The sequence below is a fragment of the Candoia aspera genome, chromosome 1, assembly GCF_035149785.1.
Source record: "Candoia aspera isolate rCanAsp1 chromosome 1, rCanAsp1.hap2, whole genome shotgun sequence".
Taxonomy (NCBI): Eukaryota; Metazoa; Chordata; class Lepidosauria; order Squamata; family Boidae; genus Candoia; species Candoia aspera.
In genome coordinates, this window is record NC_086153.1 from 30,085,198 (window position 1) to 30,099,746 (window position 14,549).

General features: G+C 43.5%; 1 protein-coding gene across 2 annotated transcripts in view; it reads left to right on the forward strand.

Annotated features, from left to right (window-relative positions):
* The window catches only part of FANCL (FA complementation group L), a 69,546-nt gene that overhangs the window by 21,142 nt on the left and 33,855 nt on the right, over window positions 1–14,549 (forward strand). For both annotated transcript variants that reach the window (XM_063301224.1, XM_063301233.1), the window contains exon 6: window positions 1,127–1,223. In XM_063301224.1, the coding sequence (XP_063157294.1) occupies window positions 1,127–1,223 (97 nt within the window). The remainder of the gene's footprint in view (window positions 1–1,126; window positions 1,224–14,549) is intronic.

A 14,549-nucleotide genomic window follows, 5' to 3' on the forward strand; every position in this document is an offset into this window, starting at 1 on the left:
TTCAGGATATTTAGGGCATTAGCATTTTGGGCTTCTTGCTCTACACTATCTTAAGGGAACTGATGTCTAGCTTAGCTTATGGCTTAGAGGAATTGAGTCTGGCTCCATTCCAATTTAGCCTGAGTTTTGTTAGCAAATCATAGTGTTTTCTAAGGAAGAATACTGTTAGAGGGTCACTTCTTTTATATTCTACCTGATAGGGTAAACACAAAGCTTGTGTAGTGGATAAGGAATGTAGTACAAGCTTCATAGGAACGTTCATCCCCTTATAGAAAAACAGGTGTAATATGCCATGATATGGTCAACCAGCCTTTATATTTCTACCTCTCTCATTTACCTTGGTAGGATTAGCAACTTTCAATAGTAATTGTCTGGAATAACAAGGATAGTGGAGATCAAAATGCATAGAGAAAAAGAAATATTGTTATATGAACAGGCAAGTGGGAGGAATAACCCCTGATGGGTTCCAATTAAAGCTTTTTATCTGCTATTGTCCCTCCCAATTTTGGCTATTACTCTTTTGGATATCTGCCTCTAGAATGAATTTTAAGAATAATTCTATAAGCTTATATCTGGAGTATTTCACTTGTTTGAAGGAATATTTTGTTGTCTATAATCTATAGAATGAATGACTTTTCTGTGAAATGTAAATGTATGCTAAAGCTAGGTTTATAGCTCCAGCCAAAACAGTGTTGTGAGAAATGTGCTTAAATGTATGAACCATTGTAGTACATTTGTGTGTGTGTGTGTGTTTGTGTGTAATGAAAAAAGTTTATTGAAAGTAAAAAAAATCAGATCCCACTGCAAGAATGGATCAAAATGTTGCCAGGAAGTGTAATGTGTAGAGAAATAAAGGCTGACAGAAACACACTGTATATGACAAAGGTTCCAGAGATAGAAAACTGAAACTGTGTTCATTGTCCACAGCATAAGTTCCGATACAAAGTATAAATAACCCAAAGATATATGACTGAATCAAACAGTTTACTTATATATTAACAGCAGTAAATCTGCAACAGCAAAAAGGACTGTCATATGGATGATTTCCAATTAATATATTTAGAATAGACTAATAGGAATGAGTTACTAAGAGTTACACCAGAACTTGTTTCCTTTTTCCTTTTAGGGTTGTGTTTATAGATCCTGGTTTTAGTACCATCAGGTTAAAAGCTGAAGACTCTTCTGGTCGGGATCATCAAATCACTCTGAAATTAAATCCGAAGGTAAGAGTTTTTAAAATGTTGGAGAAATCATAACTTTATGAAACTGCCACACATAAGATTTTTATGGATATTGATCAGCTGAATAATCACATATTTTAAAGCTAATTTAAGGATAATCATTCGTATCTTAAGAACTGCTTTTGCTTTCAGTTTAAATTATGCAGTAGGGTTGAAACTGTCAGAGGTTTCCAATATAAAGAAACCAGAAGGACCAAGAGGGAGTTTTGGATTTTGCCTGGGGAATTAACAGTCCTGTCTAGGCAGTCTTCTGGACTGATACAAAGATTAGGTTTCTCCATTTCTGTTCACAGTCAGATTTAAAATATTTATCTGGGGATCAGTCATTTTACTTAAACTTTGTATTAGTAGGATGGCTTTCCAGTTAGATTTTGTTTAACCAGATAGGCCCTTATCCCTATCTGGGTAAACAGTTTCCTGTACAAGTATATGGAGAGAAGATTGCAAAGGAGTGCATTACAGATGTGAAGTTGAATTTTATTTTTCCATTCCATGCATGTTGGGTATATTCCAAGGCAATTTACTTAGTTACTTTGTGTAATCCTACCCAGCATCCTGATTCTTTGTTAATTCTTATATGCAGCTCAGTAATTCAGAAAAAATCAGGTTGCTAAATTTACTGTCAGAAGTATGAAGAAATTTCTGCTTCAAGTAAATGCTCTAAAAGCACTGCAGCAGACCTGGTAGAGTGGAATGATTTTGAAGGAAAAGACTTGGCATGATTCCAGTGAGGAACCAGTCAACTGTTGCTCTACTTTGAAGATTTCTGTGATATACATCAGTGAACAGAACTGTCACAGTGGTTCACCAGCATCCAAATTGTCTCAAATAAAACAGTATAAACTAACCACAGAAGAAGTTTTAAAAATGCAAAGCAGAGCTATAATAATCAGAAGAAATCAATGAGATAAAAGGCAACTGGCATGCTGAAAATTCTGGGTGTATTAAATAAAAGTCTTCAACCAGCTAGCACTTGGGCACTGTATATTGGGTGTGGGATGAGGCTTGCTGGAGAGGACTTTCAATACAAGGATTGCCAGCAATTAAATATTTATCTACATCATTTTAGAGAAAGGTACTTGTTAGTCTTGTTCATCCAACCTGCAGGGTGTCAAGTAAAGCCCCTCCCTCCCTCAAAGCCTGCCCTCTGTATTGCTTCTAGCAAATACATGGTACGGGCCTGAGTTATTTGCAGACAGCCTTTTCCTGGTTATTTCTACCTGTCCCACTAGGTCTGGCAGGAGGGGTATGCTTGGGGTTCCTTCTATTAAAAAATGTCATATTATGGGACCTTGGAAGCATGCAAGACCTGTCCTCTGGAACACCATACCCCCAAGATCAGATTGGCCCTGACTCTGCTGGCCTTTCATAAAGGCTGAAGACCTGGAGTGCTCCAGGGCCTGGGGGTTGGGACTTTAGAAGGCCTATTGAAAGGTCTATTTATTGTCTTGTTGGGTTAATCCTTGTTGATCCTTGTTGACATTTTATCCCACTGATACTGGTTTTTATTGTTTTAATTGTTAGCTGCCCAGAATCACATTTGTGAGATGGGTGGCCATATAAACTGATTAAATAAAAGCTGATGCTTGGAAAGACTGCAACTGCTATCTGAGAAATACTTGCTATTTAGGAAAGCAGAACAGACCAAACAATAGCTGACGCTTTCAGAGATTCTCATTTGAGAATATACAAGGCCTTGCATTGGCTATGGGACTGGGTGGAAAGGAATTAATTTGTGGAGTCCTTGGTGCTCTCTGAGCCTTGTTGTTTTCTTGCAGACGTTTCACTGCCAGACTAGGCAGCATCTTCAGTGCTAAATGGGAGTCGGGCTTGCTGTCTGTTTATATACCGTAGTTTGTCCTGCTTGTGTTGGTGTTGTTCTCTTCCTGGACATTCCTTGATTAATTTCTCCATGAGGAATTAATTCTCCATGAGGGAGATGCATGGAACAGCAACTCATTCTTCTTTTTCATGGAAAAAATGGCTCTTTTCTTTAATGAGATGGAGGCTTGGAGAACAAGTTAGCCTTTGTTTTAGTGGATAAAGAAATGCTTGCTGATTGTAATGTATGAGGTTTTTGGGACAGAGATTTTCCAGAAGCCTGGCCTATTTAGAGTAAAATGTTCCAATCCATTCCGTAGTCTTGACTGCATGTCTCACTCCTGCTTTTAGGAAGTGTGGATTTGAAGATTTGAAGAAAGCTATCAAGAATCCTGCTGGATTGGGTCAATGGCCCATTTAATCCAAGAATTCATGGCATTTGGGTTGTGCAGATCTACCCAGGAATTTTACAAGAAGTAGTGAAATAGTATGGTTTGCTGCCTTGGATTCAGAATATAGTAGATGGCCATGAGGAGGAGGAGGAGAAGTCATTGATAGCTTTGGTTTTCATGAAAAGTCTAATTTTCAAACTCTCTAGATCAGTAGCTGTTACTGGGTCGGATGGCAGTTCTTCCTATTTTCAATTCCAGATATTCCCTCCTTTAGCTTCAGAATATGATCCCAGTATAAATATTGTGAGGGGAATATTTCCTGTGTCTTCATATTTTCCATGCCACATATACTTTTATATATTAATCTCAAAATGGTACCCAGTTAGGTTGTTGTATTTAGGCAGTGAGGTTCTTTTCTGTTTTCAAGGATGATTTTTCAGTGAGATTGTAATAGCTGAGGTGAGAGAGCAAGATACGAAGTGGATTGTATTTTAGGAAGAGTAGTGGTTGAGAAGGTACTGGATGTCAGAGGATGTATTGCAGGGAAGGTTGTTAGGAGTTGATGAATGGAGGCCTGGATGTTGGAGAAAGAAAGTTATGGAAAAGAGTACTGAGAAGGAGGTGCAAGAGTCTGGACACTGGGAAATGAGTTTGAGCCAAGCCATTCCTGGTGAATAATGGAGACAGAGGGTGAGCCAGCTCTTGGCAACTCTTCCCACAAAGGTAACTGTTTGGGGGATGAGAAAACACTGAAGTGGCTGCCATTGTTGATCACACAGCTGTGGAAGATATGACTAGTGAGGGAAGTCATTCTTGTGGTTAGAGCACAAGTGGAGGCTGTAAAAGGGGCATCTGGGACAAAAGGTAGAGAAATCTATGCCAGAGATTGCTGGAAAGCATTTAGCCCAAGAGATCAGAAAAATCACACATCAGGCATTTCTATAAAAATAAATGTATTTACAGAAAGCACAAAAACATTTTTTTACAAGCTGTGCATTCACACGCGCTCAGAGAGCACCGGGAAGAGAGGCTGTGTAGAAAGAAGGAAACTGAAACTAAAACAAGTCCAGGCAAGTTCCTCCCCCAGGCAATGCAGCTTTTAACACCCAAACTGAGGACAGTTAAGTTCGACCGCTTCACCCTGCCGATACTTAAGGAAGTACTCAATTACCATGGTAACATTAATTTCTGTAGCAGAAAACAATATACCAACAATCTAAAGGTAGATTTGGAGCAGGGTATGAAGCTGGGAATGCTGCTGTTTCCAAAAAGAAGTTTTATAGTGACTGGAGGGCACAGAGGAAGATTTGGAACAAACAGCCAAGAAATCCAAGCAGAAGGATTGATTGTGAATACATTATTAAACCAGACTCCTCAGGTAAAAGACAGGGAGCTGTAAAGAGGTCACTTCCTGGGGAATTCACAATAGGGTGTGGGAACAGTGGGCCTCTCTGAATGGTTTGAAGAGTGGATTGTTACAGATAGTAGAGAGTGGAAGGCAAGGGTCAGTGTGACTGATGGTGAATGATGGGAGACTGAATATTGTCATCATGATTGTGGATTTGAGTTTGGAGTATGTGGATGGGAAATTGGGGTAGGCCTGAAGAATTGTCCTTGCAGCCAGTGCAGGTTGAATGGATAGCAGGAGCCAAATGGGATGCTGGGGTGGGGAGTGAGGAGATGGGGGCTGATAGACTGAGGTAGGTAGAAGAAGTTATAGTGGGGGACACTGGGTAGGCTGTTAGAGAAAGGTAAGCTAGCAAGTCTCCCAACTCCCCATCCTTTTAGGGAACTTTCTTAAAGAGATCAAGCCATATCAGCTGAACAGTTACTAAAAGAAACAGATTATTTAGATCCCTTTCAGTGAATATTTAATGTCTTCATGAAATCCCTGGGAGAGGTCATCCATTGGTTTGAGTAAAGTGTCATCAGTATGCTGTTGATTCTCAGTTGTACATGAGCACTCCAGGCTGATCTGGAGATGCTGCATGAGTCTTGAGCTAGTGTATGGAGGCTATAAAGGACTGGATGGGGAGAAGCAAGCCTTTTGTGGTATGATGCCAGGATACATTAGGGACCACTTTAGTATGTATGATTCTGCCAGCATGGCATGGCCATCTAGAGAAGATCTGAAGTAAATATAAGTGCAGGTAGTACCGACCACTTGTTCAGAGACTGTTCAAAATTATGATGGAGCTGAAAAAAATAACTTTACGATCCATTTACAACTTTTGCAATGTCCCTCAGTCACATGATTGCCATCACAGTCAGTATGTGCCTGACCTGTGTTTTTTTCTTTTTTCTCCCTCTTGAAGAGCAGATTGGTTGGAGAGAAAGGGATTGCAAGAAAATAAGCTTTTTGCTCTTCTACACTTCAAAAGCAATGTGATTGTGCCAGCACCCTGGGATTGGGAGCCACGGCACGCTACTACTCTCTTGAAATCTCTTTCTTTCCAATCTCTCTGCTTTGCGGAGGGTGGGAGAAAAAAAGCAAGCAATTTCTGTAGGCAATCTCTTCTTTGCCTGACCCTTTCCCGCTGCTGGTGCGATTGCTCTTTATGTGTAGAAGAGCAAACAACTTACTATCTTGAAATCTCTTTCCCTCCAATCTCTCCTTTGCCTGACCCTTCCCCCCTCCTCTGGTCCCAGTTAGGGTCGCTAAGCGAGGACTACTTGTAACAAGAGTATAGTCAGAAGGCAGGCCTTTTCTTTATGAGTCCTTGAAGAGTGGAATATGCTGCTCTGAAGGTATGCTTGGTCATTACCCTTCTGATGTTTCAGCAGATGCTTAAAACCATTCTTTTTCAGTAGGCCTTTGGCCTGGAATGAATAATTATAGGCAGCTAGCTAGCTTTGTAGCTTTTGTTGTGTTCATTTGTGGTGAGGTCGGGGGTTAGTTAGGGTTAGCCTTTTTACCACCCAGAATCTGTGGATAGAGGTGGTCTACACATGCTCTAAAATAAATAAATAAATTAGATGGCCATATCATAGTGTTACTAACTTAGCAGAGAGTTGATCTTAGGTAATTATTCATAAGTGAAAAAGAGTGGGTAGAACTGTAATCTGGATCAGCTGCAGATAGTTTTATAATGCTTTCAGCTGACAAAGAATCTATAGCTCTTAGTTTGTCTTATACACATTCTTCTAAGCAAATATTTGTAGCTCAGGGTTGAACTGTGGAGTCCTTGGTGCTCTCTGAGCCTTGTTGTTTTCTTGCAGATGTTTCATTGCCAGACTAGGCAACATCTTCAGTGCGAAGAGGGAGTGGGCCTTGCTCTCAGTTTATATACTGTGGCTTGCCCTGCTTGTGTTAGTAGGGGTGTTGTTCTCTCCTTGGGAGTTCTTTGATTGGGCTGTTCTTTGCTGCTTGGTTGATTGCCTGAGTTAATAGTTCCTTGATTGGGGTGTACTGTGCTGTTTGATGGTTCATCTGGTGTTAATCCTAGTGTTGATTTTTGCATATCTGGGTGTTGATTGCTGGCAAGGGAGTGTACTGATCTTTTGGCTTTTCTATTGTCTCTTTTGAATGGTATGTAAATGTTGTTTACCTCTATGTGTCTGTTGATGGCTGCTTGGTCTGAGTGCCAGGCTTCCAGGAATTCTCTGGTGTTTTTGGATTTGGCTTGGTTTAGGATGCTCACCGTTTCCCAGTTGAATCTATGGTTGAGTCTGTCCATGTGTTGTGAGATTAAGGAGTTCTCATCATGTCTTCTGACTGCTAGTTGGTGTTTGTGGATGCGCTCTGCTAGTCTTCTGCCTGTCTGTCCTACATAGTGGCTGTTACAGTCTTTGCATTGTATGTTGTAAACAACTCCTGTTTTTTCTTGGGATATTGGGTCTTTTGGGTTGCTTAATATGTTTTGAAGAGTTTTAGTTGGCTTATGTGCTATGGTGATGCCGTGTGGTTGTAACAGTCTGTTGGTGGTTTCTGAGATGTTTCTGATGCATGGCAGTGTTATCCTTTTCAAAGTTTCCATTGGTTGGGTTGTAGTGGGTTGGGTGGTGAGGCACTTTTTGATAAAGTTGAGCGGGTATGCATTTTGTTGGAAGATGCTGTGCAGATGTTCTTTTTCTTTTTTCTGGTGTTCTGGGTTGCTGCAGTGTGTAAGTGCTCATCTGAATAATGTTCTTACACAGCTTCTCTTGTGGGAGGTTGGATTGTTACTTTGGTAGTGGAGCACTTGGTTGGTGTCCTAACAGCCAGGAACCACGCTGAGACAAGAAATAGGTCTCTAGTGTTTATTATTGCTACATAACAGAGAATCCTAACAAACTGAAGAAGCGTGGGAAAACCCAGACATATAAACCCCAAAGACTAAGGCGGGCCCGATCTGTGTCTCTTTGAATGGCCACCTAATTCCTCAGTACTATGCATGCGCTTTACAGCCTGGATGGGAGCCCCCTGCTCGCCATCCTCACTCATGACATCACCCTCCCCTCCAGATTTACATTCCATTTCAGCCCCCTCCCTTCCAGAGTTCCTTCCTCCCTCCAGAGTCTCATGAGAGTCCATCTCCCCCTCCAAGCTCCCATGGGAACTGGGCAACGATGGAAAGTCTTCAAAGGAAAACTCCTCCAGGGATGAATCAGTGCTGCTCTCCAGGTCTGATAACGCGTCTGGCCCAGGTGGCCGCTGCTGGAAAATAGCTAGATAATTAGAAGAGTCGTCCCCCCTCCCCCTGGGAAATGCACGCCTGAGGTGGAGGGCTGCGCCCCCCCCCCTCTGTAACTGGAGTCAAGGCTTCAGGTGGGGGTGGAAGGTGCAGACTTATGAATTCCTCTGCCTGCTCATCCAAGTGAGGAATCTCTGGTAGAGTGTGAGGCTTGGGTTTGTGAGGGAAAAGCTGATGGAATCGATGAACCAGTGCTGGAGCATGTACATCTCTGGCATTCTCCCACGTGCGCTCTTCCTCAGGGTACCCTTTCCAGTGTATGAAATATTGGATGCCCCGTCCCCTCCTCCTAGAGTCCAGAATTTCCTCAACTTCGTATTCCTCCTCCCCCTCCACAATTACTGGAGGTGGGGGGGGCAGTTGCGATTGTAAGGTACTTGGGGGAGGGTCTTTGGCTAGCAATGATCTGTGAAACACTGGATGGACTTTCATGGATGCTGGTAGCTGTAAACAATAAGCCACTGGATTTATGTGCTGTACCACAGTGAAAGGGCCCACAAACTTAGAGTCCAATTTCTTGGAGGGCCTGGTAGAGTTCAAAAACTTGGTAGGGAGCCACTCTGTCTCCTACTGCAATCGCTGGCCCCTCTTGTCGGTGAGCATCTGCAGCTCTCTTGTAAGCACTCTTTGCCCTGTTCAGCTGCTCCTTTAACAACTCCTGTGCGGCTTGTTGCTCTTTAAGAAAATCAGCCACGGCTGGAACAGTTCCCTGCTGGGAGGAGGTGGGCAACACCCAAGGGTTAACCCCGTAGAGTGCCTGGAAAGGGGACATCTTGGTAGAGGACTGTACAGAATTATTATATGTAAATTCTGCCATGGGGAGCAGGGCTGGCCAATTGTCTTGCTGATAAGTGGTGTAACACCTGAGATACTGCTGTAACCATTGGTTAATTTTCTCGGCTTGCCCGTTACTAGCAGGATGATGCGATGATGACAGGTGGATCTGGACCCCTAATGACTGGAAAAGGGCCCTCCAGAACCTGGAAGTGAACTGTGGGCCTTTGTCACTCACCAAGTGATTCACCATGCCTCTATACCTAAAAACATGGTCCATGAACAACTGCGCTGTGGCTGGTGCAGATGGGAGGCCCTTGCAAGGAATAAAATGCGCCATTTTTGTGAAAAGGTCCACCACCACTAGTATGGAAGTCAGCCCCTGGACCGGGGGTAAATCAATGATGAAATCCATGGAGATTGTATCCCAAGGCCTACTGGGGGTGGGTAGGGGTTGCAAGAGTCCTGTGGGCTTCCCTGGGAGAGCCTTGGCTCATCTGCAGGTGTGACAAGAAGCAATGTAACCCTTTATGTCTGCAGTCATCTTAGGCCACCAGTAGTCTCTCAGAGCTCTATGGAGAGTTTTGAAAACACCTCCGTGGCCTGCCGTTTGGTGGTCATGGCAAAGTCTCAGTACTTCTTCCCTCAATGAGGGGGGAATGTATAATCGCCCGCTATGCCAGAGGATTCCTGCCTCCACATTGAATGGGGGGGGGCAGTGTCTTGCGGGTCCCTCTGGAGGTCATCCATCCTGGCCCTGGCATACGGGTCCTGTTGCTGCTGAGCTCTGACTCTTGTAAATAGGTCCTCTGCTTGTCTGCCTGCTGCTAAAATCTCTGTTTGGTTCCCCCTCATAGACTGATCAAAGTTGTGAGGTTGTAATATAGTAGCCTGTACCTCCTGGTGAGTGGCGGGGGTTGCCTGAAAGGATCGAGACAGGGCGTCTGCCAAGCAGTTTTGCGCCCCGGGCACATAAGAAATAACAAAATTGAAACAGGAGAAAAACTGGCTCCATCTGATTTGGCGTGGGGTGAGGGATCTGGTGTTTTGTAGAAGCTGTAAATTCTTGTGATCGGTGCAGACTTTCACAGGAAAGGTCGCCCCTTCTAGCCAGTGCCTCCACTCTTGGAATGCTGCTTTAATTGCCAGCAACTCCTTGTTAAAAACATCATAGTTTCTCTCTGCTGGTGAGAGCATGCGTGAAAAAAAGGCACACGGAAGCAATGTATTCTCGGTTTTGTTTGTATATTGCAATAACACTGCCCCAATGGCAATATCGGAAGCATCTGAATGCATTATGAATTGCTTCGTGGGATCAGGGTGTCTTAACAGCGGCTGGGATGCAAAGCGTTGCTTAAATTCTTGGAAGGCTGCTTGCTCTCTCTCCCCCCAAATGAATTTTGATCCTTTCTTCAAAAGCTGTGTGAGGGGTCTAGCCCTGTCACTAAAGTTTTTTATGAACCGCCTGTAGAAATAGCAAAATCCTAGATATCTTTGTACTTCTTTAACATTTCGGGGAGGTGGCCAAGAGAGAATTGCCAGGACCTTAGAAGGATCCATGGATATGCCTTCTGTTGATACTTTATAGCCCAGGAAATGTAATTCAGTTAAATCAAAGGCACACTTCTCTAGCTTGGCGAATAGCTTGTTCTCTCTCAGTCTTTGTAAGACATTACGTACATGGGTTACATGAGTTGTAGCATCCTCAGAGAAAATTAATATGTCATCTAGATAAACGACCAGATACTTATCTAGTAAATCAGAGAAAAATTGATTCATAAATCTGGAAAATATGGCTCCTGCATTAGACAAGCCAAAGGGCAAAACAAGGTACTCAAATTTACCAAACCTGGTGTCAAAGGCAGTTAGATATTCATGCCCCTCTTTTATCTGGATCAGATTGTACGCATTCCTGAGATCCAACCTGGTAAAAATGTGTGCTTTCTGTAAGCGATCCAGCAGATCAGAGATTAAAGGCAATGGATAAGTCTCTTTTTGTGTTTGTTTATTTAAAAAACTGAAATCGTGGACCACTCTCATGGGTGTCTCCTGGTTTGCAGGTGCCAACGGGTCAGGCTTCTTTGGTACGAAGAAGGTAGGAGCAGACGCTGGGGAAGTAGATGGTCGGATGAACCCCTTTTGGAGATTAGAATCCAAGTAATCCTTTAAGGTGGCTAGTTCTTTGCGAGACTTGGGATATTGTTTCCTTGCTGGAATCCTGGCTCCTGGTATCAACTCAATGGTGCAATCACAGTCCCTATGGGGGGGTAGTGCTGTGGCCTCTTGTTCGCTGAAAACGTCTGTGAAATCTGCATACTTGGCTGGCAACTGGACCCCCCCTGCTTCCGTGACTGTGTTGATTGCTGGAGAGTGGGGAGAGGCTTGAATCTTGTGGTGCTGGCATTCCTTAGCTGGAAAGGAGATTGCTCCCGTAGTCCAGTTTAGCATTGGGTTGTGGATCCTCAGCCAAGGCGTGCCTAGGATTACAGGCACATTAAGCGATGCAGTAACATAAAGCTGGATCCACTCAGTGTGGTCTCCTGTAGTCAGTTGCACCGGTTCTGTGAACCTTCTAATCGGCCCTGCCTTGAGGGGCTGGCCGTCAATGGTCTCCACTTCTATGGGACATGGCAATTCTCTGGTCGGGATGTTGAAGTCTTGTACGGTCTGTACATCAATAAAATTGGTTGAAGCTCCGGAATCCACGAGGGCCTCTAGCATGACCTGGTGCTCTGGGTTGACGTGCATTATTACTGGTAAGTAGTAAAAGGATCTTCAGCAAAAGATCGTTACCTTGTCGTGGTGCTGGAGCTTGAGCACCTCAATGATGCCATGAGCTAAACCGTGAAGGGCCACCCAAGACGGGAAGGTCATGACAGAGAGGTCAGACTAAATGCGATCCCTGGGGAAGGTAATGGCAACCCACCCCAGTATTCTTGCCATGAAAACTAAATGGATCAGTACAACCAGAGATATGTCGGTATACCATCGGAAGATGAGACCCCCAGGTCGGAAGAGGGTCAAAATGCTACTGGGGAGGAACAGAGGATGAGTTCAACTAGCCCCAGACGTGATGACGCAGCTAGCTCAAAGCCGAAAGTACGGTTAGCGGCCGATGGTGCTGGTGGTGAACGGCGAATCCGATGTTCTGAGGATCAACACGCCATTGGAACCTGGAATATAAGATCTATGAGCCAGGGCAAATTGGATGTGGTTATTGGTGAGATGTCAAGATTAAAGATAGACATTTTGGGCATCAGCGAACTGAAATGGACTGGAATGGGCCACTTCACATCAAATGACCACCAGATCTACTACTGTGGACAAGAGGACCACAGAAGAAATGGAGTAGCCTTCATAATTAATAGTCAAGTGGCTAAAGCAGTGCTTGGATACAACCCAAAAAACGATAGAATGATCTCAATTCGAATTCAGGGCAAGCCATCTAACATCACAGTGATCCAAATATACGCCCCAACCACAGATGCTGAAGAAGCTGAAGTAGAGCAGTTCTATGAGGATCTGCAGCACCTACTGGACAACACGCCTAAAAGAGATGTTATTTTCATCACAGGAGACTGGAATGCTAAGGTGGGCAATCAAATGACACCTGGAATTACAGGTAAGCATGGCCTGGGAGAGCAAAATGAAGCAGGACATAGGCTGATAGAATTTTGCCAAGATAACTCACTCTGCATAACGAACACTCTCTTCCAACAACCTAAGAGACGGCTTTATACATGGACTTCACCAGATGGAGAACACCGAAATCAGATTGACTACATCCTTTGCAGCCAAAGGTGGCGGTCCTCTATACAGTTGGTAAAAACAAGACCTGGAGCTGACTGTAGTTCTGATCACGAACTTCTTCTTGCACAATTTAGGATCAGACTAAAGAGATTAGGGAAGACCCACAGATCAGCTAGATATGAGCTCACTAATATCCCTCAGGAATATGCAGTGGAGGTAAAGAATCGATTTAAGGGACTGGACTTAGTAGATAGGGTCCCGGAAGAACTCTGGACAGAAGTTTGCAACATTGTTCAGGAGGCGGCAACAAAATACATCCCAAAGGAAGAGAAAACCAAGAAGGCAAAGTGGCTGTCTGCTGAGACACTAGATGTAGCCCAAGAAAGAAGGAAAGCAAAAGGCAACAGTGATAGGGGGAGATATGCCCAATTAAATGCAAAATTCCAGAGGTTAGCCAGAAGAGATAAGGAATTATTTTTAAACAAGCAATGCGCGGAAGTGGAAGAAGACAATAGAATAGGAAGGACAAGAGACCTCTTCCAGAAAATTAGAAATATTGGAGGTAAATTCCAGGCCAAAATAGGTATGATCAAAAACAAAGATGGCAAGGACCTAACAGAAGAAGAAGAGATCAAGAAAAGGTGGCAAGAATATACGGAAGATCTGTATAGGAAGGATAACAATATCGGGGATAGCTTTGACGGTGTGGTCAGTGAGCTAGAGCCAGACATCCTGAAGAGTGAGGTTGAATGGGCCTTAAGAAGCATTGCTAATAACAAGGCAGCAGGAGACGACGGCATCCCAGCGGAACTGTTCAAAATCTTGCAAGATGATGCTGTCAAGGTAATGCATGCTATATGCCAGCAAATTTGGAAAACACAGGAATGGCCATCAGATTGGAAAAAATCAACTTACATCCCCATACCAAAAAAGGGAAACACTAAAGAATGTTCGAACTATCGAACAGTGGCACTCATTTCACATGCCAGTAAGGTAATGCTCAAGGTCCTGCAAGGTAGACTTCAGCAATTCATGGAGCGAGAATTGCCAGATGTACAAGCTGGGTTTAGAAAAGGCAGAGGAACTAGGGACCAAATTGCCAATATCCGCTGGATAATGGAAAAAGCCAGGGAGTTTCAGAAAAACATCTATTTCTGTTTTATTGACTATTCTAAAGCCTTTGACTGTGTGGACCATAACAAATTGTGGCAAGTTCTTAGTGGTATGGGGATACCAAGTCATCTTGTCTGCCTCCTGAAGAATCTGTATAACGACCAAGTAGCAACAGTAAGAACAGACCACGGAACAACGGACTGGTTTAAGATTGGGAAAGGAGTACGGCAGGGCTGTATACTCTCACCCTACCTATTCAACTTGTACGCAGAACACATCATGTGACATGCTGGGCTTGAGGAATCCAAGGCTAGAGTTAAAATTGCTGGAAGAAACATTAACAGTCTCAGATATGCAGATGATACCACTTTGATGGCTGAAAGCGAAGAGGAACTGAGGAGCCTTATGATGAAGGTGAAAGAAGAAAGTGCAAAAGCTGGCTTGCAACTAAACCTCAAAACAACCAAGATTATGGCAACCAGCTTGATTGATAACTGGCAAATAGAGGGAGAAAATGTAGAAGCAGTGAAAGACTTTGTATTTCTAGGTGCGAAGATTACTGCAGATGCTGACTGCAGTCAGGAAATCAGAAGACGCTTAATCCTTGGGAGAAGAGCAATGACAAATCTCAATAAAATAGTTAAGAGCAGAGACATCACACTGACAACAAAGCTCCGCATAGTTAAAGCAATGGTGTTCCCTGTAGTAACATATGGCTGCGAGAGCTGGACCATAAGGAAGGCTGAGAGAAGGAAGATAGATGCTTTTGAACTGTGGTGTTGGAG